General features: G+C 54.2%; 1 protein-coding gene across 1 annotated transcript in view; it reads left to right on the forward strand.

The window, feature by feature from the left end:
• Positions 1-21,343, forward strand: part of RNPEPL1 (arginyl aminopeptidase like 1) — a 29,053-nt gene extending 7,710 nt beyond the window's left edge. The window contains exons 3-12 of the mRNA XM_031968761.1: positions 11,541-11,681; positions 12,530-12,681; positions 14,318-14,435; positions 15,872-16,000; positions 16,201-16,504; positions 16,698-16,810; positions 17,454-17,562; positions 17,934-18,164; positions 18,544-18,686; positions 18,949-21,343. Coding sequence (XP_031824621.1) covers positions 11,541-11,681; positions 12,530-12,681; positions 14,318-14,435; positions 15,872-16,000; positions 16,201-16,504; positions 16,698-16,810; positions 17,454-17,562; positions 17,934-18,164; positions 18,544-18,686; positions 18,949-19,227 — 1,719 coding nt within the window. The 3' untranslated portion in view covers positions 19,228-21,343. The remainder of the gene's footprint in view (positions 1-11,540; positions 11,682-12,529; positions 12,682-14,317; positions 14,436-15,871; positions 16,001-16,200; positions 16,505-16,697; positions 16,811-17,453; positions 17,563-17,933; positions 18,165-18,543; positions 18,687-18,948) is intronic.
• The last annotated feature ends 6,325 nt before the right edge of the window (positions 21,344-27,668 follow it).

The following is a 27,668-nucleotide window of genomic DNA, read 5'->3' on the forward strand; positions in this document are numbered from 1 at the left end:
GAAAGAAGAAGGAAGGAAACAAGAGAAGCGGTGCCAGGGAAACCGACAAAAGGGATGGAAGTTCCAGAGAAGTCGAGGAAGGTAAAGAGCGAGCCAAAAGCCATCGGCTGAGGCAAGGAGGAGGGAGCTCTAGGGAGGAAGGAGAGGAGGCCCTGCAAGACTCCCCCTGACCTAGAAGAGTGAAGGAGATGGGCAGGTGGGAGCATGGGACACATCATAAAGAACATGCTTCTATTTTGCTAGTAAGTGGGAGGTTTAGACACCCACTGAGAGCAGGCGGTGGCAGGGGTGGCATCAGCTAAGCAGGCAGGCTTAGAATAGACACCAGGGGGCTTGGATGGAGCCAGTCAGGGAGGAGGAACACAGCTTTTATCACAGAGCAACAAAGGATGAGTCCTGACCAGTGCAGATTTGCTGCTTCCTCCAATGGTGACGCGGAAGAAGCGATTCTGGGTGCCCGGAGGTGGTGCCGTGGCAGAGCAGAGAGCCTGGCCCTGGCACGGAGGCCAAAAGACGGCCACCCGGGCACTTCATAGCCGTGGGATCCTGAACAGGAGCTTGACCTCTCTCTTCCTCGGTTTCCTCTTCTGTAAAATGACTCAGACTCTGTGGCTTCTACGACCCTTTGCAGGTCTCAGTCTGTTCTTGTGTGAGCCTCTGAGCTGGGAAGCAGTTCAAGCCCCTGTGTGAAGGGGGGAAAACGAGGCAATACCGGAGCTGGGCCTGCTGGTGAATTAGTCAGTCGCATATTGACTGGCATGTTTAGGATGAGGGAACTTTCAGATTGCTTGTCTTTGTGATGGCAGGTGCCGGGACTGGGGGGGAAGAAGAGGGTTCAGAATTTTAGAAAGAGAATGTTAAAAATAAAGAAATAATAAATTAATTTTAAAAATATATCAATTATGTATAATAAAGGGAGAAAAGTGAAAGCAGACTGAGGAGAATGGATAGGGAGCAGGATGGAGGATGGAAGATGAAGACATTTTAGAGAACCAGTTTAGGAGAAGGAAGGCGGAGGCAGCACCGGGCAGAGAAGGCTATTTTCAAGTTCCTGTCACTGGAGGTGACACGGTCCTGACTGCCAAGGGCAGCCCAGCTTGAGGGAAGCCATAGGGACCGGAGGGCCAGGAGACCGAGAGAATCGTGAGCGGATCAATTTGGAGATTGAAACGGCGAGTTAGGAAGGCGAGGAGCGGGCTGGGGAGAGACGGCTGGGCAGGTATAGAGGAGGGCGGGAGAGCCATGACCCGGGGCCTGTGGATCTCAGCCGGAGCATCCCAGTGGGCCGACACAGACAGATGGTCTGAGCCTCCGAGGAAGAGAGGTTGCTAAGTGATGGTGTCCGGGGGGGGGGGTCTGGAAGTGCAGGAAAGAACAGGAAGTCAGCCAAGTCCTCTTCCTGGCTCAGCGAGGCCAGGGACATCAAGGAGAAGCATCCAACGCTGAAGATGGCAGCTAGGGAAGCGGCGTCTTAGGAAGGAGCTGAAATATGGAAAGAATCAGAAAAGAACAGGGGAGAATGGAAGATGAATTAAGGCTGAATCAGTGCTTTCCCTCCCTCCACAACACTCTCTCCCTGTTTCTCAGTCTGTCTCTCCTTTCTGTCTGTCTTTCACTGTTTCCCACTTTCTCCCTTTCTGTCTCCATCTCTCTCCTCTCTGTCTCTGTCTCTTCGTGTCTATATCTCTGGCTCTTTTTCTGTCTCTTCCTCTCTCTGTCTCTGTCTTTTGTTCTCCCTCTCCCTCCTTTCCCCTTTCTTTCTCTTTATGTCTATCTTTTGGTCTCTCCTCTCTGTCTCTTCTATCTCTTTCTCCCTCTCTCTCCTTCCTCCTTTCTTTCTGTTTCTGTCTTTCCTCGTTCTCTCTCCTTTTTGTCTCTTTGTCTCTGTCTGTCTCTCTCTCGCTCTGTCTCTTCCTCTCTATTTCTCTGTCTTTCGCTCTCACTCTCCCTCCTTTTCCCTTTCTCCCTTTCTCTCTCTGTCTCTGCCTATCTTTTGCTCTTACTTTCCCTCCTTCCCCTTTTTCCCTTTGTCTCTCTCTCTCTATGTCTATCTCTCTCTCTTCCCCTCTATGTCTCTCCCTGTCTTTCACTCTCGCTCTCCCTCCTTCCCCTCTCTCCTTTTCTGTCTCCTCTCTGTCTCTGTCTTTCTCTGTCTTGTCTCTCTCTTCCCCTTTGTAAATTATATTTCTAATTTTTTCAAATTCAATCTTTTTTGTTTTTACATCACCTTTATTCCCTAATTGCCCTGCTCCTAACCATTCCTTAAAATAAGGCTAACTGCCATTACAGAATGCGTTAAAGTTTGCAAAACACTACAATAATCATCTCATTTTATCCTCACAGCAACTTTGAGAGATAGGTACTATTATCATCTTCATTTTCTAGGTGGGGAAACTGAGGCAGACAAGTTTAGGAGATTTTTCTAGTCACAAACATGATCTGAGGCTAGATTTGAATTCAGTTCTTCAATCCTGTGATCTATCCCTAATAAAGCCATCTAGACTGAAAGCTAAATAGGAAACAAAGTGGGGGGCAGTTCAGCAAAACTAATTCACACATCAATCAAGAACCCCTAGTCCCCTACCCAGCCCCGAAGTGGAGGAGAGGAGCACTCTCATATCTCTTCTTTGGGGTCAGACTCAGTCATTAGAGCTTCACAAGGCTCAGTTTTGCTTTGCTCTGGTTCTTTCTGTGTAACCCTGTCTATTTTGGGTTCCATCGCCTTTGTGTGAGTGGATAGAAGCCGTCCCATCCCTCCTGTCCTGCATGTTTCTGGTCCCTCGAGGAACAGCGATATCCCAGCACAGCCGAGTGCCCCGGCTCATCGTAGCTGTCCCCATTCAGTGGGTGTGGACTCCTTTACTACCACAGAAAGTGGCCTAGAAACGTGGGGTTCTTCCCTCCTCACCGTATCTTTGCCCTCCGTGGGGACACGATCCAGGCCGTGCCTTTGTGTCTGAGGAGGTGACCTTTTCCCGGCTTTCTTGGTGCTGTTCTGTCTGTCTTGCTTCTCGGAGCTGCGTGTTCATCATGAGCGAGAGGGCCCGCCTTTCCCATGAGTGAATGGGCCCCTCTTTCCCATGAGCAAGAGGGCCCGCCTTTCCCCAGTCCCTTGCAACCCACTGTTCCCTCCATTCATGTTGATTATTCGTGATTTGTAGCAATCTTCCATTACGCAGATCTGTTCCTGGGTAATTGGGCATCGCCTAAGCCATAATTCAGCTAAACTTCTGTCACGTCGTAGCTCTGTGATGTGTCCCATGCTAAATTCACACACCCCCGCCCCAGTCCATCTTCCTTGTCCTTCACTGCACAGTTGGTGGAGACATTTGAGGGCAGGGGTTCCTTGCTGGCCTAATCTCATTTGGGCCTCCCCCCTTTCCTTCCAGCTCCTGGGGGAGGCCCTGGGCTTTGCTGCAAAGATGCTGGCCTTGGAGGCTGAAACCCCGAGGTCAGACCCCCTCTCTCCCTTTCAGGGCAGAGCCCCTCCTCCTCCTCCTCCTCTCACTTCCTTTATGTATAAAGAAAAGTGTGGCCTTAGGTGATCTCAGAGGGCTCTTTGCTCTAAAGCTACTTATGTAACTTTAGGCAAATCACTTGCCCACTTCCTTTTCTTGGCAGGTGTGCCCAGTTCTCCATGACCTCATGTGGGGTTTTCTTGACATCCGTACGGGAGTACTTGGCCATTTCCTTCTCCAGCTCATTTTACAGATGAGGAAACTGAGGCACACAGTGTTAGGTGACTTGCCCGGGGTCACACGGCTAGTTAGGATCCGGGTTAGATTTGAACTCGGGAAGATAGATGACTCTTCATCTGTGCATCAAAGGGGATGGACTATAGACAAACTCTTAAGATTCTCCCAGCTCCAAATCTGTGATCCTCTGATTAGATTTCCGAACTGCCAGACAGCGCTTTTCTTTCTGGCCCTCGGGAGATCCCGTCCGTCCCTGGCCAGAAGCTTGTTTCTTTGTATTTTAAGTGTTTCATACTAATAGTCATAGAGGACAGAAGGGCGACTTGAGCCAGGAAGGGAGGTCGGCCGAGGTGAAGCACAAGCTAAGTTGGTTTGAGAGGTGGACTGAGGGGAGGATAATCGGAGGATTACTGTGGATTTAGAGTCGGAAAGGACATTTGGGTTCATCTGGCCTGTCCAATTCCTCATGTTCCAGAGGAGGAAACTGAGGCACAACGGTGAGCAGGGTCTTGTTCATAATGGCAGCAGTGGAATTTGAACCCAGACCCTGGGCCTGCAGAAACAGCTTCATTCCACTGAATCCCATGGTCTCCATTTGAGAAAGACTGGGCTTCCGCAGGGTTGGTCTGGACCGGCGACATCTGTGGCCCCGGTTGAACCTCAGAACGTTTCGTGGGCCTCCGGGCCTCTGCTGTCACTTCTGTTTGGGAAAATGCCTGATGACAGAATGAGGTCAGCAGCCTCTCAAATACACTTGTGTCTCAGCGCCAGTGATGGCTCCTGGGACATGTGGAAAGCAAGGGTGCGGAGGAGAGCCCTGGCCCGGGCGGCCTGCACACCCTTTGTTTGTGTATTTGGCTGCGTCATGTGGCCGGCTTGGAGGGAGCTAAGTAAGGATCGAGGGGCAATGCCGGGGCCCCGGGCCCACTTCTGGGCCCTCTCCTAATGTCTCTCGTGCCCCTTAGACAGGAGGGCCCAAGATGGAAGGAGGAAGGTGGAGATGGAGATCCCAGAGACAGCCCCGGGGCTGTGATCTCCTCACCAGGGAGTTCCCAGAGTGGAAACTTCCTCCTCCAGGGCAGGGCAGCCCCTCTGTGGCTCCTGCCTTAGAGTTAGTCATTCTGAGCGCTTGGGGCCGTGACTCACCCAGGATCTCGCTGCCAGCAAGTCCAGGGGCAGGAATCAAAGGGGGGGTCTTGCTGGCTTGGAGGCTGGCTCTGCTAGGCCGTGATGCTGTGTGAGTGTGGGGGTAATCCAGCTCGGGCACGGTGCTGTGCCAAGGGGCCCAGGCCCGTGAGGGGAGGACGTCAGAGCTCAGAGTTTTGTAGGCACTTGTCCCCAGGGTAGCCAGGAAGCTCAGTGGGCAGCGCCGGGTCTTGCCACAGAGAAGCTTGAATTTAGATTTGGCATCAGACATTGGCGGGATTGGGGGTAAGTCACTTAATCCGTCTGCTTCTGTTTCCTCATCCATCAAATGGGTAAAATAAAAATAGTACTTACCTGTCAGGGGTTGTTGGAAAGCTCAGATGAGATCATATTTTGAGGTGCCTACCAACCAACCATTCCATCCTTCCACACTGATTAAGTGCCTACTGTGTGCCGGCACAAAGAGATTCCATAACCTAATGGAGAGAAAACAAGCAGACAGAGATGTCCCAAGTGGCCACATGTGGGATTGAGAGAGGGAAGGCGCTGCATTCAGAGGGCTTGGGGGAGGTTTCCTGTGGCATATAGTAGGCGCTTAATAATTGCTTCTCACCTCCCCCACTTAATGGGAGCAGGCACTGAGGGAGATGATAGGGTCCCAGAGCACATGTGACATTAGTAGACTATAATTCCTGTTTTGGATTTGGGAACCCAGCTGTTTGGGATCTGCAGCTTCGAAGTCACGCATCCCTGTCCCATAATTCAGTGGGGGATGTTGTTCCCCTCGCTCCCATTTCTTTTTGTTCAGAAGAAAATAAAAGTATTTTAAATATCTTAAAAAAAAAAAAAAAAAAAAAGGCAGTTGGACAAACCCAGAGATCGGGGCTTTAGCACAAACCCACCCGACGGGAGCTCCTCAGCGGCAGGGACTGTAGTTTTTGTCTGTCGGGTAGCTTCATGCCTGGGACACAACAGGTACTTAATAAATGCCCGTTGGCTTGATCTGAACTTGGGGAGGAAGCAATAATAGCCAGGGAAGGGAGCGTGAAACATGACAGTTGAGCTGTCATGAAGGGAGCAAGGGATTCTGGGAAGCAGAAGTGAAGGAACAGGACATTTCAGACATGGGCAAAGCCTCAGTGGGTGGGGGCCAGACCGGGCAGGGCCAAGCCCAGGAGCTTATTTATACTGGCTCCTTCAGGTACCAGTGAGCGGCTGGTGCTTGAGCTGGGACCTCTGACCTCGAGCCATGGGAGCCCGTTCTCCCTTCCCCAATTCCTCCATCCAACGCTTTCTTAGCCCCAGAGCCCTCCCTGGTCCCCTTCTTCCCCCCAGAGTCTCCCTGGCTTCTCAGGCTGAAACCCTGGGCTTCAGTCCTCAGCAACGGCTCTTCTGGTGATTTCCCTCCTGGCAACAGGCGCCCCAGAGGTCCCCCAGGTGCCCCCAGCCTCCTCTAGGCTTCCCTCTACTCCCGGAAGTAGCTGCTGCTCTCTAGGCCCTGGGGAGCTCCAAGGGGGCCGTGAATCCATCCAGGGCACCCCCGCATCCCCCCTGCCCAGAACGACTCATTCTCCCCGGCTTTTCTTCTTTCTGTCTGCCCCCCTCTTTTTCCCCTCATTCTCCTGCCCCCCTCTTTTTCCCCTCACTCTCCCGGCCCCCTCTGTTCCCCCTCACTCTCCTGGCCCCCTCTTTTTCCCCTCATTCTCCTGCCCCTCCTCTCCCTCTCACTCTCCTGCCCTCTCTGTCTGATTCAGCCTGAAACCCCGGCCTCCAGGGAGCATCCGGATGGTCCAGTTCCAGCCGCCTTTAAGGCTGAAAAACATTTTAATTGAAATCTTTTGTTCCTCTCCAAATATCTCCCTGCTCCTCCTTGGCGCGGGTCCCTCCCCACAAAGGATTACAAAGGAAGGGAAGGCAAAGATGAAAAGCCTTGGAGCAAAATGAATCAGTCCCTCGTGAGTGGGACCCAGCACGAGTGGGACCCAGCACGCCTTGTTCTTTATCTGCGGCGCCACCTCTGCAGAGGGAGGTAGAGTTCTCCTTCTTTGGGAGATTATAATTGCACCGGGTTCATTGGGGGGCAGGTTCTTTCCATCTACATCCTTCTTGTTGTCTATATTGTGAATTATTGTTACGGGCATTTATCATGAGGTTATGTGACTTGCCCAGGGTCACACAGTTAGTAAATGTTGTATCTGAGGCTGAATTTGAACTTGGTTCCTCCTGCCTTCAGAGCCAGTGTTCTATCCACTGAGCCATCCAGCTTCCCCCAGCATCCTTTATTACTTACTTCTGGGTGTCAGGTAGTGCTCTAGGCCACGGAGATACAAGGAAAAGAGAGAAACAGACTCGGCCCTGAGGGAGCTCACGTTCTATTGACAGAAATACCTCTTGTATGAAGGAGCTGGTCGTTACTTCATCAGCTCTCAAGGAGGATTATTCCGGGGCCTGGCAAAAGAGTCCAGGCCCGTGTGCTGGAAGAGCTGCTGGGCCAGTGCCAGAGGGTTTGGCTTTATCGGCGGGAGGGATGGGAGGGGGCTGTCCCGTGATTCCAGGGAGGTGAGACTGAGCCTCCCCTCACATCTCCTCCGCCCGCATGGAGCCAACTGTCCCCTCTGTCTCCTGGGAATCTTTAGGGAATCTGAGAATGACAGAACTAGATTGGGGAAACCCGCTCCATGAGAGCCATTTGGCTCCCAGACATTCAACAAGGTCCCGACCTCCCGCGTCTCTGCTGGCGTCCGTCGGCTGCCCCGGCTCCGTGGCCGGCCCGTGGCTGTGACGGGTGGGTGCCGTCTGTGAACCGCAGCTCGGAGGCCTGATCCCTGAACCGGTTAGCTCGGTGCTGTCCAGGGTGAGCCCTAGTCCCTGGACTGCTAAGGCTCTGCCGGCTTGGCCCAAGGGGTGCAGGCGCAGGACAAAGCTTTGGGAGCTGATGGGTCCCCGAATGTGCCTGTCATCGGCCTGGCCCTAACAAACTGGAGAATGAGGGGAAAAGGGGGCCAGGAGAGTGAGGGGGAACAGAGGGGGCCGGGAGAGTGAGGGGAAAAAGAGGGGGGCAGACAGAAACTAGGAAACCAGAAGACAGGAAACCAGGCCGAGCCGGGGCTAGTGTTTCCCATGATCAGATTCCTGGGGAAGACTTTTCTCCAGCTCCAACACTCAGTGGTTCAAAGTTAGGGTGACCTTGTTCAGGACCATGGCTGGAGCACTGGCTTTGGAACTCAGGCCCCGGGCTCATCTCCCTCTGACATTATCACATGACCCTGGACCAGTCCTGTGACTCGATTTCCTCCTCTTCTTCCTCTTCAGTCTCATGAGAACATGGCAAACATCTGCTGGGTCTGGCCCCACCCAACTGGTGCTTAAGTCAGTGGCCCTAACAAACTGGATTCATCCTGTTGACTTAGAAAATCACAAATGACCATCGTCTGTGTTGTATATTGTTTTACTGTGGTTAAATGTTCCTTAATTACATTTTAATCTGGTTCTGGCCAAGCAGCGATGCGGGGACGCCTGGCTTTGAGCATCCTGGTTATTTCTAGGGTCGTCAGAGGGATGAGAAATTTCCTTCCCCACAACTCAAAGGGAGAGCAGTCGAGTCGCTGTGCGATCGTCCCTCCCCCGGCCCGCGTTACGTCGGTGGCCTCTCGTTCCCTGGCCCCACCGGCACAAACGGCGTCCACTTTGTGAGTCTGTGCCGAGTTTTCCATTTGCACTTCCCTTACTCAGTGACTTTACAGACGGTGGAAGTGATGGACATGTCCAGAGTCACACAGGTAGAAAATGAGGAGTGAGGATTAAACCTGGTCTCACAGTCTGAGGGCAGATTAGAAGTCAGTTCTTCCTGTCCCCGGGCCTGCTGAGCTGCCGAGCGACCCGCAGTGAGGTTAGTGGCTTCTGATTCCCTGCCGCCCCCGGGCCTGTGATCCCACGAGGCACATTGAGGGGCCTGCGCATCGCTTCCAAAGCTCTCTGTGTCAGCCAACTGACTGTGGGCTGCAGGGACGGGAGCCCGGGCTGGAGGGTGTGAGTGTGGGGCTCTTAATGATCCCCTTTTCATTTCCCTTCGCCAGAGGCTCCTTGGGGTTAGTTCTAGAGGTCAGACCTACAGCCTTAGCAGGTGAGTGTGGGGAAGATAGGGAGGGGGTGTCTGAGGTGAGATTTGAACTCAGGGCCTTCCTTTGACTCCAAAACAAGATGTGAGTCCTAGTGAGAAGAGAGATTTGGGTAGATTGTTGTTTCAGAGAAGTTGGCACTTTGGGCATTTTGTTGATGGGGAAATAGAGGTTCAGAGAGGCAGAAGTGACCCACCCGCTCCTGGCTACACAGGGAGGAAGCGTCAAAGGCAGGATTTGAATTCAGATCTTCTCGATTTCACATCCAAGTGACTCCACATACACCATCGCTATGGGGAGCCTAGCCCTGGAAATGGAGGGTCTGTTCTGCTGAGCGGCCCCACGGCCGGCTTCCTTTGTCACTCTCTTGCTGTGAGGCTGATGGGCCGGGGCAGGGACACACTCCCTACTCTATGTCCCCTTGGTCTTCTTCCTCAGGGGCACTGAGCCGGGCTGTCCCCCCCCACCCCCACAGTCTCCCCCCTCATCCAGCACCTGGAAAGCCCAGCTCCCACTTGCTGTTTATTGGCACTTTCTCCATGAGCACTTTTTGTCTGTATGTCACTGTGTCTCCTTGTACTCTGGTCTGGACCCCGTGGACGGAGGGGCGGTTTCCTTATTGTCCCGCCCAGGGGTCGGCAGCGGTTCTTGTTGAATTGACCTTAACTGGATCATCGGCCACTTCGGCCTTAGACAAGACTGGGGAAGGTCCTTTGTTTTGTTTTGAAATACTTGAGAACTTAAGGGTTTCAAACGGGATCAGCCACCGAGTCTGTGGGGGCCCCCGCCCTGCCCCGGAGGGCCCGGCCGCTGAAGCTCTCCCTGTCCTCCAAAGACTGGGCTTTGCCACCAGAGGTCTAAGGCGGCCATTCTGGGCCAAGTTGGGAAGAGGCTCCTCCTGGCACATCACATCGGGCAGAATGCACCCCCCCACACACACACACACACTGACTCTCTTTCTCCCTCTCTCTCTTCTCTCTGTCTCTGTCTCTGTCTCTCTCACACACTTTCCCCCCCACTCTCTGCTGACATCTCAGACTGGCCGTGCGGTGACGTCTTCAGCTGAACATGCCCCAGACAGAGCTCATTGTCTTTCCTAAAGCCTCTTCTTGATTTTCCCTGTTAACGCAGAGAACGCCTGATTCTCCCAGCCCCCCCGGCTCCCCACCCGAGCCTCCTCCTGGACGTCTCATCTGTCCCACTTCCTGTATCCCACAGGGTACCAAGGTCTCCCTGAGATAGCTTCCGTCCACTTCGCTCAGCACCTCTCTCAAAGGCCCCCTCTTCTCCTCACATGACCGCCTCTTTGTGCAGACCCTCCCCATCTCACACACCTGGACTATTCCTGCTTGGGAAATCCATCTGCTCCCAATCTCTCCCCCCTCCAGTCCATCCTCCCCTCAGCTATTAAAGGGAATTTCCTGAAGCTCAAGTCTGACCAGGTCACCTAGGAAACTCCAGGGCTGCCTGTCCCTTCCAGGCTCCCAGATGAAATTCTGTTTAGCATTCAAGGCCTTCCATAAGCCATCCCCTCCCAGCTTTCCACCTTCTTACTCTTCTCTCCCTCTCACATTCTCTTGGAGCTGGTGGCGCCCACCTCCTGGCTGGCCCACCCTCCCCCCACCCCTTTTGGCTCGGAGCATGTCCCCCTGGCCTGGGACACCCTCTCTTCTCCGCTGCACATGACTGACTTCCTTGACATTAAGTCCCAAATAAAATCCATTCTTTTATTTCTCCACTCCCCCCCTTACTTCTTTTTTTTTTTGGCTGGGGCAGTTGGGGTTAAGTGACTTGCCCAGGGTCACACAGCTAGGAAGTAATCCCCCTTAATTCTGGTGCCTTCTCTCTCCTATTGTGTGTGGATCTTGTATTAGGTTTTGTGTGAGCTTCTCTGCTCCCTGTCCCCCCACTAGACCGTAAGCTCCTGGAGAGCAGGGGCTTCTTTTGCCCTCTTTTGTCTCTTTACTGCTCGGCAAAGTGCCCAGCGCATAATGGGCATCCCTTGATTGACTGACGTGCAACCGGCTCACTTGCGGGTTTTAGCAGTTCCTCATAAATAAAGTTAGTGATTGGAAAGAAGCCGACCTAAGAAAAGGTTCGGGGGCGTTCATGGCAGCCCTTGAGGGCCTGGGGGGTCCCCGGGCCTGGGCAGAACCACTCTCGGGAATCCCGGGCCTCACCCTCAGGGCTGGATGTTTAGGTTGGTGTCTGTCCGGCTGCCCTGGGTCCTTGGGACCGAAGTAGAATGGGAAGAGCCTTGGATGTTTTTTAGTCCATTCTCCCAGATTAAGAAAGTGAGGTTCAGACATCATATGGCAGATGGCCCGGGCGACCAAATCGTGTCTCAGCACGAGGCTCAGCAGGGTGGAAGGGACCTCAGGCCCTCTGGTGCAGCCCCTTCATTTCATAGAGTTGGGGCTGAGGTCACGTACTTGGCTGAAGTCTGAGGTGGGATTTGACCCGGGCTCTGCTCCTGGGCCTCTGAGTTGCGTGTTTCTGGCCAGGCCGTGGCCCAGCTCCGGCCACAGTGAGTGATGCCGCTCCTGACCGGGCCCTTGCCCCGCCTTCTTGTCGTTCCCAGATCTGGTGGCTGGACCCCGAGCTGACCTACTCCAACTCCAAGCCATTCGTCTTCACCCAGGGTCACTCCGTGTGCAACCGCTCCTTCTTCCCCTGCTTCGACACGCCCGCGGTGAAGTGCACTTACTCCGCCACCGTCAAGGTGAGTCTGGGGGGCGGGGGCTGCTGCCGGGTCACAGCCCCTTGTTCCCTGAGAGCATTCCCCTGCGCACCCGGGCCCCCAGGAGGCAAGAACCAGCCCCTTGTTCCCCAAGAGCGACCCCCACGCACCTGGACCCCCCCCTACACCCAGGCCCCCAGGAGGTGAGAATCCCGGGCCCCCCACGCACCCGGGCCCCCAGGAGGTGGGAACCAGCCCAGCGTGCCAGGCTCAGGGATCCCGGGCGGTCCCCCGTTGCACGTGTGGTCCAGATCCTCGGGAAGGATGGTGACCTGGGAAGGGAAACTGAGGCCTGAGAAGGAAGAGGGTCGTAGCCACAGCTAGAAGGGACCAATCCCGTTATTCTATGAGGAGACTGAATCCCAGGGAGACAATAAATACCTGCCAAGTGGGCTGGGGGCACATCCTGACCCATAAGGAGCTTGGAGTCTCCTGGACATGGCCGAAAAACCCCAAAGTCTGTGCAGAGGGAGCCCCCACATCCTTGCCGGGGGGCAGGCTGGGGGCCAATCCCGATGGTCTCCTGAAGGGGGTGCTAGCCGCACAGGATTGACAGGGGAGGGAGGGCATTCCAGAAAGGGGCCCCCGTCTGGGCAGAGTCACAGGGACTGGAGGCAGCATCAGGGACGGGGAGTGGCACCGGGCCAGCTTTCTGGGAGGGTGAGATAGGAAGGAAGCCTGTAAAGGTGGCAGCGCTAGACAGGGGCATGGGGCAGACCCTGGGGGTCCCTCCAACGGCCCGTGCTGACTGCCCACCGACGACTGCTGCTGGGATGCTGCGGGCTGGCCCTGAGTGGGCACCGGCTTTAGCTTTTGGTGGTATCTTCCAGGCTCCCGCCGGGGTCCAGGTGCTGATGAGCGCCACCCAAAGTGCCTACCTGGAGAAGGAGGGCGTGTACCAGTTTCACATGGAGTACCCAGTGCCCGCCTACCTGGTGGCACTGGTGGCAGGAGAGCTCGTGCCAGCCGACATCGGGCCCAGGTGAGAGACTCTGCCAGACTGGCAGGGAGCCGGGAGGTCGTTCGGTTCAATCCCCTCATTTATAGAGGAGTAAACTGAGGCAGGGGGGAGGGGGCAGGGAGTGCCTCGCTCAGGGTCCCTGCGCTGGTGAGCAGCGGAGTTGGGACTCCCCGTGACGTTTAGAGAGGGGAGGAACTTCAAGGTCATTCAGTCCAAACCTAATTTTCAGATGAGGAAACTGAGGCTGGTGATTTCCTCCAAGGCTGCTCAGATAAGGCACTTTAACTCTTTGTGCCATGTTGGGCATCACTTCCAGGGGGCTGGGGGAGAGAGGGCAGAAGAACCCTGAGTTTGATCCCTTCAGCAAGCCCCGACCATCGCGGACCTCACTTTCCTCTGAGGAGGATCTGAGGCCCTCCCAGCTCCCGAGGCTCCTGGTCCCATGGGCCGGTTGATGAAGGCCCTTTGCTTCCAGCCTTTCCTGCTCTCCCAGGACTGGAGTGAGGGGCTAGGGACCCCGGGTGAGCTAAAGCCTGGGGAGGGGGGCCAGTCTCCCTGTGAGAGCAGCCTGAAGGAACACCTGGAAGGAGGCGCATCTCTGACTGTTAGAACTTCCCTCCTGGGCGTGACCTTGGGGCACGGGCAGCCTGGGTGACTGGTCACCCTGGAGGGGCAGTCATCCCCTTCCTCTCCCTCACAAATGGGGGGCATCAAGTCAGGTCAAAGGAGATGGAGAGGCCGGGTGAGCCTCATGGGGTCTCCCATGTTCTCCTAGATCCTCGACCTCTGAACTCTGGGCTTCCTCCCCATGTCAGTCTGTGCTGCTCCCCCCCAATGACCTCATGCCCATTGTTGCCAGGGGGCAGCGAGGGCATCTGCCGGACACCCCGTGGCGGGCACTTCCTTTCCCCAGTAACCAGGGGACCCGGTTACCAGCTGGTCGGGAAGCCCAATGGGCCCTCTCTGACTGACTCCCTGGGGAACGAGACTCAGGCCTGGTGCCCAAAGGGGGCCAGAGAGGATGGCAGAGGCTTGGAGAGACAGAACCCCTGGGAAATAGGAAAGCCGGGTTCGGGTTTGACCAAGGAGATCAACGTTCCCGCAGCTCTCTGAGGTTGTAGGAGACAGCGGCCGTGATGGCGGAGGAGCTTTCCTCAGCCGGGCAGCAACATGCTAAGGGTCAGGAGGGAGGTCAGGCGCCCGCCTCCAGAGCCGATGAGTGGCGGGGCTCTCTGAACATGATCTTCATCTTTTGCTTTTGTTCACCTCCATCGCTGCCTGCTCCTCCTCTTCCTCTCCCAGGACCGCCCCCCCAAAAAAAGAGCAGCTTAGTGAAACCAATGGTCACCATCTCCCACCCATAGTCCCCCACCTCTGCCTTGTATGCAGCATCTCCCACCCATAGCCCCCCACTTCTGCTAAGGAGAGAAGAGGTATCTTTACGTGTTTGGGGCCAAGCTTCTACAGGCAGTTTTACCTTTGCTTTCCCATGAGGAAACGGGGTCTCCGAGAGGCGGGGGTACCACGCCCCGGCCCAGAGCCAGCTGGGGGCCAAGGCCAGAGTCAAACTCGGAGCCTCTTGGGGGTGCTCTTGGCTCCTCGGGGTTGGCGGCAGATCCGGGTCCGTGACCTCGAGTCTCGCTGCTGCTTCTGGCAGGAGCCGAGTGTGGGCCGAACCGTGTCTCTTGTCGACGGCCACGAGCAAACTGTCGGGGCTGGTGGAGCAGTGGCTGAGCATAGCCGAGAAGCTCTACGGGCCCTACCTGTGGGGCAGGTGAGTGCAGGGGGCTGTGGGGCGCCTCCTGGGGAAGGGGTGGGGCCGGGCATCTCCTGGGGGAGGGAGAGCTTAGAGGAAGGGGAGGGCACCGCCATCATGCACCCAGAGGATGGGCGCGCTGCACAAATCTCAGGAAAAAGGATTCTCTCTTTAATCTGCTCCATCGCAGTCGATACATGTTATGTCACCTCCCTTCCCCTCTGCCCCTCTTCCCTCACCCTCTGGAGAATTATCTCGTACAACACAAACTTGGAAAAAAGAAACAGTAAAACTCAGCAGGCGCCGGACCTGCCGTCCGACGCCACCTCCTCCAAGGGAGGGAAGTGCGTTCTCAGGCTCCTCTTGGGGATCAGCTCGGTGACAAATCCCAATTCAGCCAAACATTTATTAGGCACCTACTGTGTGCGTAACCCTGTGCAAAGCTCTGGGGGAGTACAGAGGGGAGGGGGGCCGTGTCCCTGCTTCTGACGTGTTTATAGTGGAAGGATAGGAGCCAGCCGCGGGAGCCCTGGAGCCCCCAGAGGCCTTTGAGAGGTTCAGCCAGTGCTCGGGAGCTTGTAGTGGAATAATGGCTAACCTACTGTGTGCCAGGCACGGTGCTAAGTGCTTTATAACTATGGTCCCATTTGATCCTCACAGTCCTGGGAGGGAAATGCTATTATCGGCCCCATTTCACAGCTGAGGAAACTGAGGCAGAAGTCCTGGTGGAGCTTTTGGAGGGGAGGCCCGCACTTGGCCCGTCAGTGCTGCGGGAAAGCCCAGAGAAGGGAAGGGGTGGGGGACGTGGCTTGGCCGGGGAGCGTCTGCGTCCGAGAGCAGATCTGAATCTGGGTCTCCCCGACGCCTGCGCCCCAGCTCTCAACTTTGGGGGCTCCGCCGGGGGCCGGACCCTGGGGGTGGGCTGGTTCCCAATCCTCTTCCTGCGGAGCATTCTTCCTCCCCCCTCCTTCGATCTGGCCATGGAAATCCTGCCCTGCCTTCTCATCGTCCATCCTGGAAGGTAGTTTCTCATCATTGCAATCCCACGGTGGGCGCGGCTGGTTGGCCGGTCCCGCTACGTGGGAGGGTGTGGCGAGGGCGGCCACCTCATGGCGGATCCCCCCGGGGACCTCAGTGCGGCGTGGGGCTGGCGGGGGGGTCGGCGAGGGGACCCCCTCCTCCCCTCGGGACCCCGCCTCTTTCTGGGCCAGGACCCCGGTGGGGGAGGGGGGCCCAGGTCGGAGCGGGCCCTCCTGCCAGCGGCCGCTCTGGGGCTCTGGGCCTGGCGAAACTTTCTAATTTATCATCCGTTCATTTTTAACGTTCTTTTAAAATTTGGAGCCCCCGGTCCTCTCGCCCCTCCCACCCCTGAGAAGAAGCGCCAGGAGATCAGTTTTCCGCGGCTCCGCGCCGGCTTTGGGGGTTTCTTGCCGTCTCCGGCCCGGCCTTGTCCAGGGTGTCCCAAGGGCAGCCCGAGGGCCCACCCTGACTGGCTCCCTCCGGGACTCCGGGGCCCAAACCCAGAAATCCCGACTGAACGGCTCGGCCGCCTCTGTGGGAGGCCTCGTTCCCGAGGCCGTTCCTGTGGGGTCCGGTGCTCCCGCCTCTGCAGGAGCCCACGTGCCCTCCTCCTCGTCCCTCCTCCTCGCGGGCCCTTCCCCTCCGACCCTCCCCCTCCCCAGTGCAAGTCTCATTGCCTCGGAGTCTGTCTTGTTCCCCGGTGCCGGGCCCTTCTCCCGGGAGGCGCCTCCTTTATGTTTGCCTTCTGTGCCCCCTTCTGACAGCACAGTAGCTTTGGGGGCAGCTTTCTCTCCGTCTGCTGCTCCTGGAGCACAGCAGGTGCAGGGCAAGAGCCGCCTGAGGGAGGGGGGGGGCAGGCCCTGGTGCCCGAGGCTCCCCGGCCTCTGCTGCCCTTCCTCCCCGCCTGCCCCCCCCACCGGGGTCTCGCCCACCATCCACCCCTCCCTGCCCTAGGCGCCGCCTTCACGTGCCTGGAGACCGCGTTCCGCCTCGACGCTCTCCATCGACAGATGAAGCTCCTCGGGGAGGACAACCCGGTCAGCAAGCTGCAGGTCAAACTGGAGCCAGGTAGCGTGCCGGCCTTCCACATTGGCGCCCCCTGTGCCCCCCCCCGTCTCCCCCGGTCCCCAGCCCTCTCCTCCCACCTCACCCCCCGTCTCCCCTGGTCTGCGGCACCTCCACACACACCTCCCCCCATTCCTGGTGCCCCCCGGTGAGGGTGGGGGCAAGGCTGTCCTCAGGGGCTGCCTTCTCTTTGCAGGGGTGAACCCCAGCAACCTCATGAACCTGTTCACCTACGAGAAGGGTTACTGCTTCGTCTACTACCTGTCACAGCTCTGCGGGGACCCCCAGAACTTCGACTCCTTCCTCCGAGTTAGTGCTCCCTCCCCCCCCCCCCCAGCCTCGGGGACCACCCTGTGGGCAGTGAGCTGGGGAAGGGCCCCAAGCACGGGGGAGGACTGGGGGAGGAGTCCCAGGCCAGGCCCTCTCTGCCTCTGGGATCCTGGAAGGTCCCACCCTCTCTTGGAGCCTCATTTTCCTTCTCTGTGAAACCAGAGTCAATGCAGTGCCTTCTCGGCCGTTCTGGCTCGGGGGGATCTCTGTGCTGGCCCCTTGCATGAGGGTCCTTAAGGCCTGTCCAGGAGACCCTGAGGACTCCATCGGATCCAAGCTGGGATCCAAGGCCTGACAGGGAGGAGCCGTATTAGCAGAGTGCTCCCCCAATGGCGTCCCTCCTCCCCGGGTATCCGCGGAGCCAACAGCTCAGGGGGGGGCTGGGCCGAGATGCCCCAGGCCGGGGAGCCGTCACGGGGGTCACTGCGGCCTCAGGCGGGCCCTTGCCGCTCTCTGCGCTTTTTCCACCAGCGCCCAAGCTCAGGGTCCGCGCGTGTCCTGCCTCCCCAAGCCTCCCACATGGCTTGGCTTCCCAAGGCCTCCCTTCTGTGCTCAGGAAGCCCCCCCTTCACTGCCCCACTGAGACCCAGCGGTCTTCTTCACTGCCCTCCCCCCCCCTCAGGCCTACGTGGAGAAGTACAAGTTCAGCAGCGTGGTGGCCCAAGATCTCCTGGATTCCTTCCTGAATTTCTTTCCCGAGCTGAAGGAACAGAGCGTGGACAGCAAAGCAGGTGGGGGCCAGCCCCGGTTTCCCGGCTCCGTCCTTCCCACTTCTGGGAAGTGGTGACACTTCTTGTCCCTGGTGCCCACAGACCGGCCTCCAGGCCGAGGGAGGGGCGGGGAGCTTCCTGCTGCTGGGCGGAGAGCGGGGGCGGCGGCCGGGGCCCAGGGCATCCGGGGGTTCCAGATGGGGGTCACCGGGAGTGCGCCGCAAGCCCCAGGCCCCCTGCCCACCTCCGGGGTCCAGCTCCTGCCCCCAGCCCAGCCCCTGCCCCTGTCTGGCTCCTGCCTCCGTCCCAGTCCTCCAGCCCCTGCCCCTGGCTGCTGCCCCCGGCCCGGCCCGGCTCCTGTCTCCTCACTGCTCGCCTGCCCCCTCCTTCAGGGCTGGAGTTTGAGCGCTGGCTCAATGCCACGGGTCCCCCGCTCGCCGAGCCAGACCTCTCCCAGGGCTCCAGCCTGACCAGGCCCGTGGAGACCCTCTTCCACCTGTGGACGGCGGAGCCCCTGGACCAGGCGGCCGCTTCGGCCAGCAGCATCGACATCACCAAGTGGAAAACGTTCCAGACGGTTCTCTTCCTGGACCGCCTCCTGGACGGGTCCCCGCTGCCCCAGGGTGAGTCTGCCCAGGGGCCCCCAGGGAGTGCGACGGGGGCAGCCGGGAGCCCGGGGGGGGCAGCAGAGGGTGGCTGGGATGGCGAGTGCTGAGGGTCCTCACAGCGCGGGGGAGCGCTTCCCCTTGGGGATGCTGGGTGGGGGTTTCCATGGTCCCAGAGTGGGCCCCGATTGAGGGGCCCTGGGTGCCTGGGGTCTCCATGTGTCCCGCTCCTGGGGGCTCAGATCGCAGCTCTGGCCAAGCGTGACCCCGGGCCCATGTCGGCCCGAGGAGATTGGTGGCTGGTGGCCGAGGGTCCCTGGGCCGAGGGCGTCCGCCCTGTCCCGGGCCGAGCCCCTGAGGGGATGTCCCCCTGAGCCCCGTCTGTGCGGCCCCTCAGAGGTGGTGATGAGGCTCTCCAAGTGTTACTCGTCGCTGCTGGACTCCATGAATGCCGAGATCCGCATCCGCTGGCTCCAGATCGTCGTCCGCAACGACTACTACCCCGACCTCTACAAAGTCCGGCGCTTCCTGGAGAGCCAGGTACCCGAAGGCCTCCGGCAGAGGGAGGAGTCTGAGAGGCGGAGCAGGGACTGGCTGCAGAGACTCGGGGAGCTGGGAGGGAGCCTGGGGCGCTAGCGGAGGGGCTGGGCCGGGGGAGGGGACCTCTCGTCCTGGGGATACCTCTGGGGCTCGGGGCTGGCTGGTCCTCGTGGTGGGCTCCCGGGGGAGGCCGGAGGGTCCCCGGCTGCAGCCCCCTCCCCGGCCTTCCCACGGGCCCCCAGCCGAGCCTGTTGCCTTGCAGATGTCCCGCATGTACACCATCCCACTCTACGAGGATCTCTGCACGGGGGCCCTCAAGTCCTTCGCTTTGGAGGTTTTCTACCAGACCCAGGGCCGACTGCACCCCAACCTTCGTAAAACCATCCAGCAGATCCTGGCCCAGGGCCTGGCCTCCCCCGCCCCCACGGACACCCCCCCTCTGGCCATTGCCACGGACACGCCGGCGCTGCTGCTGGAGGACAAGCCCCCCGAAGCCACAAATGGTGCCATCTCTCTCAGGGACGTCAACGTGTCTGCCTAGCCCCGCTCTGGAGCGGCCCGGCCCCCGCTGGGAGGTGGGGGGCTGCCTGGCGGTTCCAGCCACCGAGCTGAATGTGCCTTCCCGGCCCATCCTGGATGGGGCTCTGGGTCTTTCCGAGCGTGAGCCGGACGGGGTCCGGGAGTCACAGTGTCGGCCCTGCCGCGGGTGTCCCCGGCCCAGAGCGGGGGTCGTGGGCAGGGCTCCCGGAGGGGGCTCCTCGGTCCTCTGAAAAGTTCCCAGCAGCGACAGGCTTCTGTCATGGGCGCTTGGCCCTTTACCTCAGGGCTCAGGGTTGCTTAGGGGCCGGGGGGATTCTCAGCCCCTTGGGAAACAAGCAACCTCATGACCACTTCCTGGGGTGGTGAAAAGCTAGGAGGGCGGCCCCCGTGAGCCCGGAGCCTCCGGCCTGCCCCGAGTTTGCACTTGGAGAGTCTGCAGGGGGGGCCCGGCCCCCGCCATGGGGGCACAGCAGCCGAGAGCGACCCCCCTCCTCTGGCCGCTCCCGCAGGGACGCTCTCCCCGCCCGGCCCCTCCCTGACCTGACGACCACCACACTGTGCCTTACGTCTGCCCGAGAAGGCGTAGGATGAGCCTTTTTCTAGTCACGCCCCTCAGCCCCCCGGGAGCCGAGGCTCCCGACTCCCTCCCCTCCATTCCTGACTGTCCTTCGGGGTGATTTAGAGGCAGGGGCCGGGGCCAGGCCCACGGAGCGGGGGTGGAATGAGGGCCCTGGCAGAGAGGCTGCCCGCAGGAGGCGACTTTCCACCTTTCCCGCCCCCCATGGGCAGCTAGCAAGGGGACGGCACCGCAGAGGATCCCAGGGGGGGTTGGCAAGGATAGCAGCCACCAGCCCAGCCCCAGAACCCAGCCCAGACAGGGAAGCTGCCCCAGGTGCAGCGGGAGGCAGGAGGAGCCTGGGCCTCCGGGAGTTTGAGCTCCAGGGATGCCGCGGGGAGCCGCCCCTGCCTCTTCTCTCGTACCTCGGCTTTAGCCCGTCTGGGAGCCGGACTGCGGTGAAAGCAATAAGACCCCCCCCCCCGCAAGTCCCCACAGGATTCCTCCCCAGCCATGCTACTCTCCCCTGACCCCCAACCCTCAACTCCCCCAACTTGCACCAACCCTGTGATGACTGTTTGACTTCATTCCCCTGTTATAGGGATATCATGTCAGGGAGGGGAACGTGCGACTCGGCCTTGCTGTTCCCCATTGAATAGAGACTTTGGGGGGAGGTGCATCCTCCCCAGGCCCGGCCTTACCACTGAGGGGTCTAAGCCCCAGACACCACTGCAGGGGCCGTGCCCTGCCCGGAACCTTGACCTGCGGACCCTGCACCAGCCTAGGACTAAGGCAGCAAGATTGGCATGAGAGCCCCGGTCACCGTCCACTTCAGGGCCGCTCTGTGGCCTCCCACCCCTGGCCCGGCCCATCCTACTCAGCAGCGGGATCTGCGTCTCCTCGGGCGCCCGGTGGGGTGACTGTGGGCGCAGACTGGCGGCCAGCCCTGACCTGAGGGCAGGGGTCTGGCCCTGAGAACCGCCGCTTCCTCCTGGAGGAGGCTTATGACCACTAAGACTGTGCAGCTGCTGCTTTGGGGGCCGGGGGCAGGAGGCATGGGGAAGATGGGAGGTGGGCAGCACCTGAGTGGGAGCTGCCCATGCCCTGCTGCAGACCCCGGGCCCTGGGCCTGGCACCCTCCTGAGGGCAGGGGATAGGCAGGAAGGGAAGGGTGAGAAGGGCCCAGGCTTCAGGGGGTGGCGGTGGCGAAGCTTCCGGCCACAGCGGATGGCTCCAGGGTTTACAGAGCTATGAGCTTTCCCCTCTTAATTCCTCTTGGGATTCCGGCAGGGCCATATACTTTCCTTAACCCTGCTTGTCCCAGACAGAAAGCCCCAAGAGTGCAAAAGCCCCTTGGTCTCAGCATTGCCCTTCCATTCCGGGTCAAACCTTTCAAGGGAGTGGGCTTTGCTGGTCCCTCTCTATTCCATCAATTCCTACTAGACTGTAAGCTCCAAGAGGGCAGAGATTGTGTCTTACCTAAATTTTGTATCTCCCACGGAATCTAGTACCATGTTCTGCACACAGTTGGTGCTTAATAAATGTTGAATTAAACACTTTCCTCATCCTTGGTCTTCCTGCTGCTCTGAGAAACCCCTTGCTTGCTCCAGGGTCCCTGGAGGCTTTCCAGTTCCTAATCTGAAATTTCTCCATGTTCCTCCTCTTTGTTCTCTCATGACATTGTTATGGATCACTCTAGGGCCTGATGAGATTAGAAAAGTGCTCGGAACACAGTAGGTGCTTAATAAGCACTTCCCTTCCCACATAGGTGCTCATTGGCTTCTGAGACTCCGCTATTCCATCTCTGCTGCATTGGTCACCTCAGATGCTATCTACAGCTTCTTTCTCTCGTTTTTTATACTTGTAAAGCTTTTAATTTTCGAAACACATGCATAGATAATAGTTTTCAACATCCACCCTTGCAAAAGCATGCACTCCAAAATTTTTTTTCTCCCTTCCTTCCCCCTACTCCCCCCTCCCCTGGATAATAAGTAATCCAATGTATGTTAAACATGTGCAATTTTCCCATACATATTCCCACAATTATGCTGCACAAGAAAAATTAGGTCAAAAAGGAAAAAAAATGAGAACGAAAATAAAAAGTAAGCCGAAAACAACAGAAAGTGAGAATGCTGTGTCGTGATTCAGACTCAGTCCCCACAGTCTCTCTGGGTGCAGATGACTCTCTATCATAAGACTATTGGAACTGGTCTGAATCACCTCATTGTGGAAGGCAGCCACATCCATCAGAATTGATCAGCATCTAATCTCGTTGCCATGTACAATGATCTCCTGTTCTGCTCACTTCACTGAACATCGGTTCCTGCAAGTCTCTCCAGCCCTCTCTGAAATCCTGCCCATCGTTTCTATATTTGGAAATAAGACTTTTTGTTTAGTTCTGGTTTTTTTCATCAGAAATAGATGAAATTCACCTATTTCATTGAATGTCCATCTTCTTCGTTGGAAAAAAAATGCTCATTTTGGCTGGGTAAGTTATTCTTGGCTGCATACCAAGTTCCTTAGCCTTTCAGAATATCAGATTATCAGATATCAGGCCCTTTGATTCTTTAATGTGGATGCTGCTAGATTCTGAGTAATCCTTATTGTAGCTCCTCTATATTTGAACTGATTTTTTCTAGCAGCGTGTAGTATTTTTTCCTTGGTCTGATAGTTCTGGAATTTAGCCACAATATTTCTTGGAATTTTGATTTTAGGATCCCTTTCAGTAGGAGATCGATGAATTCTTTCAATGTCTATTTTACTCTCTGTTTCTATAACCTCTGGGCAAACCTCTTTGATAATTTCCTGGAAATTAGTGTCCAGGCACTTTTTTTCATCATATTTTTCAGGAAGTCCAATAATTCTTAAATTATCTCTCCTAGAGCTATTTTCCAGGTCTGTTGTTTTCCCAAGAAGGTATTTGACATTTTTTCCCATTGTTTCATTTTTTTTGGTTTTGCTTGACTGATTCTTGGTGTCTCCTCGAGTCATTCAATTCTATTTGTTCGATTCTGATTTTTTTAATAGCCTTTTATTTACAGGTTATATGGATGGGTAACTTTACAGCATTAACAATTGCCAAACCTCTTGTTCCAGTTTTTCCCTTCCTTCCCCCCACCCCCTCTCCCAGATGGCAGGATGACCAGTAGATGTTAAATATATTAAAATATAAATTAGATACACAACAAGTATACATGACCAAACCGTTATTTTGCTGTACAAAAAGAATCAGACTCTGAAATATTGTACAATTAGCTTGTGAAGGAAATCAAAAATGCAGGTGGGCATAAATATAGGGATTGGGAATTCAATGTAATGGTTTTTAGTCATCTCCCAGAGTTCTTTTTCTGGGCATAGCTAGTTCAGTTCATTACTGCTCCATTAGAAATGATTTGGTTGATCTCGTTGCTGAGGATGGCCTGATCCATCAGAACTGGTCATCATATAGTATTGTTATTGAAGTATATAATGATCTCCTGGTCCTGCTCATTTCACTCAGCATCAGTTTGTGTAAGTCTCTCCAGGCCTTTCTGAAATCATCCTGTTGATCATTTCTTTATTATTATTATTATTATTTTATTTAATAGCCTTTTATTTACAGGATATATGCATGGGTAACTTTACAGCATTAACAATTGCCAATCCTCTTATTCCAATTTTTCCCTTCCTTCCCCCCACCCCCTCCCCCAGATGGCAGGATGACCAGTAGATGTTAAATATATTAAAATATAAATTAGATACACAACAAGTATACATGACCAAACCGTTATTTTGCTGTACAAAAAGAATCAGACTCTGAAATATTGTACAATTTAGCTTGTGAAGGAAATCAAAAATGCCAGGTGGGCATAAATATAGGGATTGGGAATTCAATGTAATGGTTTTTAGTCATCTCCCAGAGTTCTTTTTCTGGGCATAGCTAGTTCAGTTCATTACTGCTCCATTAGAAATGATTTGGTTGATCTCGTTGCTGAGGATGGCCTGATCCATCAGAACTGGTCATCATCTAGTATTGTTGTTGAAGTATATAATGATCTCCTGGTCCTGCTCATTTCACTCAGCATCAGTTCGTGTAAGTCTCTCCAGGCCTTTCTGAAATCATCCTGTTGGTCATTTCTTACAGAACAGTAATATTCCATAATTTTCATATACCACAATTTATTCAGCCATTCTCCAACTGATGGACATCCATTCAGTTTCCAGTTTCTAGCCACTACAAAAAGGGCTGCCACAAACATTCGTGCACATACAGGTCCCTTTCCCTTCTTTATAATCTCTTTGGGATATAATCCCAGTAGTAACACTGCTGGATCAAAGGGTATGCACAGTTTGATAACTTTTTGAGCATAGTTCCAAACTACTCTCCAAAATGGTTGGATTCGTTCACAACTCCACCAACAATGCATCAATGTCCCAGTTTTCCCGCATCCCCTCCAACAATCATCATTATTTTTTCCTGTCATCTTAGCCAATCTGACAGGTGTGTAGTGGTATCTTAGAGTTGTCTTAATTTGCATTTCTCTGATTAATAATGACTTGGAGCATCTTTTCATATGACTAGAAATAGTTTCAATTTCTTCATCTGAGAATTGTCTGTTCATATCCTTTGACCATTTTTCAATTGGAGAATGGCTTGATTTTTTATAAATTAGAGTTAATTCTCTATATATTTTGGAAATGAGGCCTTTATCAGAACCTTTGACTGTAAAAATATTTTCCCAGTTTATTGCTTCCCTTCTAATCTTGTCTGCATTAGTTTTGTTTTTACAAAAACTTTTCAGTTTGGTATAATCGAAATTTTCTATTTTGTGATCAGTAATGATCTCTAGTTCTGCTTTGGTCATAAAGTCCTTCCCCTTCCACAGGTCTGAGAGGTAAACTATCCTGTGTTCCTCTAATTTATTAATAATTTCATTCTTTATGCCTAGGTCATGAACCCATTTTGACCTTATCTTGGTGTACGGTGTTAAATGTGGATCAATGCCTGGTTTCTGCTATATTAGTGTCCAATTTTCCCAGCAATTTTTGTCAAACAGTAAGTTCTTATCCCAAAAGCTGGGGTCTTTGGGTTTGTCAAAGACTAGGTTGCTATAGTTGTTGACTGTTTTGTCCCTTGAACCTAACCTGTTCCACTGATCAACTAATCTATTCCTTAGCCATCGATTCTGATTTTTAATGAATTATTTTCTTCACTCACTTTTTAAAACTATCTTTTTCTAATTGTCCAATTGAGTTTTTTTTTAAATAACTTTTTATTGACAGAACCCATGCCAGGGTAATTTTTTACATTATCCCTTGCACTCACTTCTGTTCCGATTTTTCCCCTCTCTCCCTCCACCCCCTCCCCAGATGGCAAGCAGTCCTATACATGTTAAATAGATTACAGTATATTCTAGATACAATAAATGTGTGCAGAACCAAACAGTTCTCTTGTTGCACAGGGAGAATTGGATTCAGAAGGTATAAATAACCCGGGAAGAAAAACAAAAATGCAAGCAGTTCACATTCATTTCCCAGTGTTCTTTCTTTGGGTGTAGCTTCTTCTGTCCATCTTTGATCAATTGAAACTGAGTTAGATCTTTTCTTTGTCGAAGAAATCCACTTCCATCAGAATACATCCTCATACAGTATCGTTGTTGAGGTATATAATGATCTCCTGGTCCTGCTCATTTCACTCAGCATCAGTTCCTGTAAGTCTCACCAATCCTCTCTGTATTCATCCTGCTGGTCATTTCTTACAGAACAATAATATTCCATACCATTTGTATACCACAATTTACTCAACCATTCTCCAACTGATGGGCATCCATTCATTTTCCAACTTCTAGCCACTGCAAACAGGGCTGCCACAAACATTTTGGCACATACAGGTCCCTTTCCCTTCTTTGGGGTATAAGTCCAAAGGGCTAGATCAAAGGGTATGCACAGTTTGATAGCTTTCTGAGCATAGTTCCAAATTGCTCTCCAGAATGGCAGGATGTGTTCACAGTTCCACCAACAATGTATCAGTTTCCCTGTTTTCCCACATCCCCTCCAACATTCCGCATTATCTTTCCCTATCATTCTAGCCAAACTGACAGGTGTGTAGTAGTATCTCAGAGTTGTCTTAATTTGCATTTCTCTGATCAATAATGATTTGGAGCATATTTTCATATGGCTAGAAATGATTTCAATTTCTTCTCTTGAGAATTGTCTGTTCATATCTTTTGACCATTTATCAGTTGGAGAACGGCTTGATTTCTTATAAATTTGAGTCATCCAATTAAGTTTTTAAGTGAGTTGTTTTGTTCTATGGATTTTTTTTCGATTTTGCCAATTTTATTTTTTAGAGAACTATTTTCTTTTTCTAATTCACTAATTTTGTTTTTCAAGGATTTGATTTCTTTATCCACTCCATCTTTAAATGAGTGGGCTGACTTATCCAGACTCTCTTGCCAAGCTTCCCTTTCCTTTTCCCATTTTCTTCTAGCTCTTTTGTGAGAGCCTTTTTCATTTCTTCTATGAGAGTCTTGTGTATTGAGGACCAGATCATATTCCTCTTTGGGGATTCATCTGGAGACATTTTGTTTTTAATCTCCTCAGGGTTTAAAGTCTGCTCTCTATCTATATAGAAGCTATCAATAGTTACAGCCCGTTTTAATTTTTTGCTCATTTTTTCAATGAAGAATCAAAGAAGACAAACTAACAAAAAACAAAACAAAACACAGTTGGCTTTTTTTTTTTTGCGGGGGGGGGGGGCTGGATGGTATTATTGAGCCTTCTTCTACAGACTGCAGGGGCAGCAGTGAGGCAGTAGCAGGACAGTAATGGCTGCACTGCGTCTGCACTCTGAGACTGAGAGCATGCTGAGTCACTCCAGGTAGATGTGGCCAGGTCCCAAGAGACCCTAGCTTTTCGGGGTTATAGTCTTTACCCTCTGTGCTTATACCTTCTCTGCTGATCTACTGGCTTACTGCCAGGGCAAAGTAGCCACACTGTGGTAAAGTTCTCCCCGAAGAGATGGCTGAGATCACATCCCACCCCTCTCAGGTCTGCTCAGCATGAGCTGCCTTCTACAACTCTCACTGACTCCCTTCAGTCTGCAACTGATCTAACCATCCCTGCCCAAGAGCAAAACCAGATCTTTTCTGGTGAATTTTGAGGATGTCTTCTGTTGGTTATTATTTGTGGGTTTTTTCAGTCAAGCACTAATTCCAAGGCCTTATCATGAAAAAAAAATATTCTGAAAGCAAGACAGAGCTTAAATAGACGTGTGCGTTCTCTCCACCATCTTGGCCAGAAGTCTGACTATGCACACTTTGAATAGCAGTGACGATAGTGGGCACTCTTGTTTTACCCCTAAACTTTTGGGGAATGCTTCTAGTTTAGCTCCATAATATGTTGATGGTATCAGATAGATGCTACTGATCATTTTAAGGAAAACTCCATTCCTATGCTTTCTAGTGTTTTTAATAGGAATGGGGTGGGGGTGGGGTATGAGCAGTTTGATAGCCCTTTGGGTTCCATATTCTGCAGCTTCTCTTATTGTGACCTTGAAAGCCTTCCATGGTTCCAGTCTTCAGCGATAGACATTTCTTTTTGTCAATACCTTAGAGGGCTGACCCACATCTTAGGGACAGGTTGGGGGAGGGGACCTCCTCATCCCTAACTACTCCTTTCCTTCAAATGAGGAGCATGTGAAGATTTATCCCCCAGAACAGATAGGGGTCAGGCTGTGGACACCCTGAGGTGGGCAGAGGAGAAAAGGGGGAAGGTCAAGGACTTGTAGCAGGATAGCTGAGGAAGTTGGGGTTGGATTAAGTCCCAACCCTGACCCACATATCATCACCAGGTAGGAAGAGGATAGGAGTTCTTGTGTCGAAGACAAGGTGGATCCATCTTCCTAT

The sequence above is a fragment of the Sarcophilus harrisii genome, chromosome 4, assembly GCF_902635505.1.
Source record: "Sarcophilus harrisii chromosome 4, mSarHar1.11, whole genome shotgun sequence".
NCBI classification, from domain to species: Eukaryota; Metazoa; Chordata; class Mammalia; order Dasyuromorphia; family Dasyuridae; genus Sarcophilus; species Sarcophilus harrisii.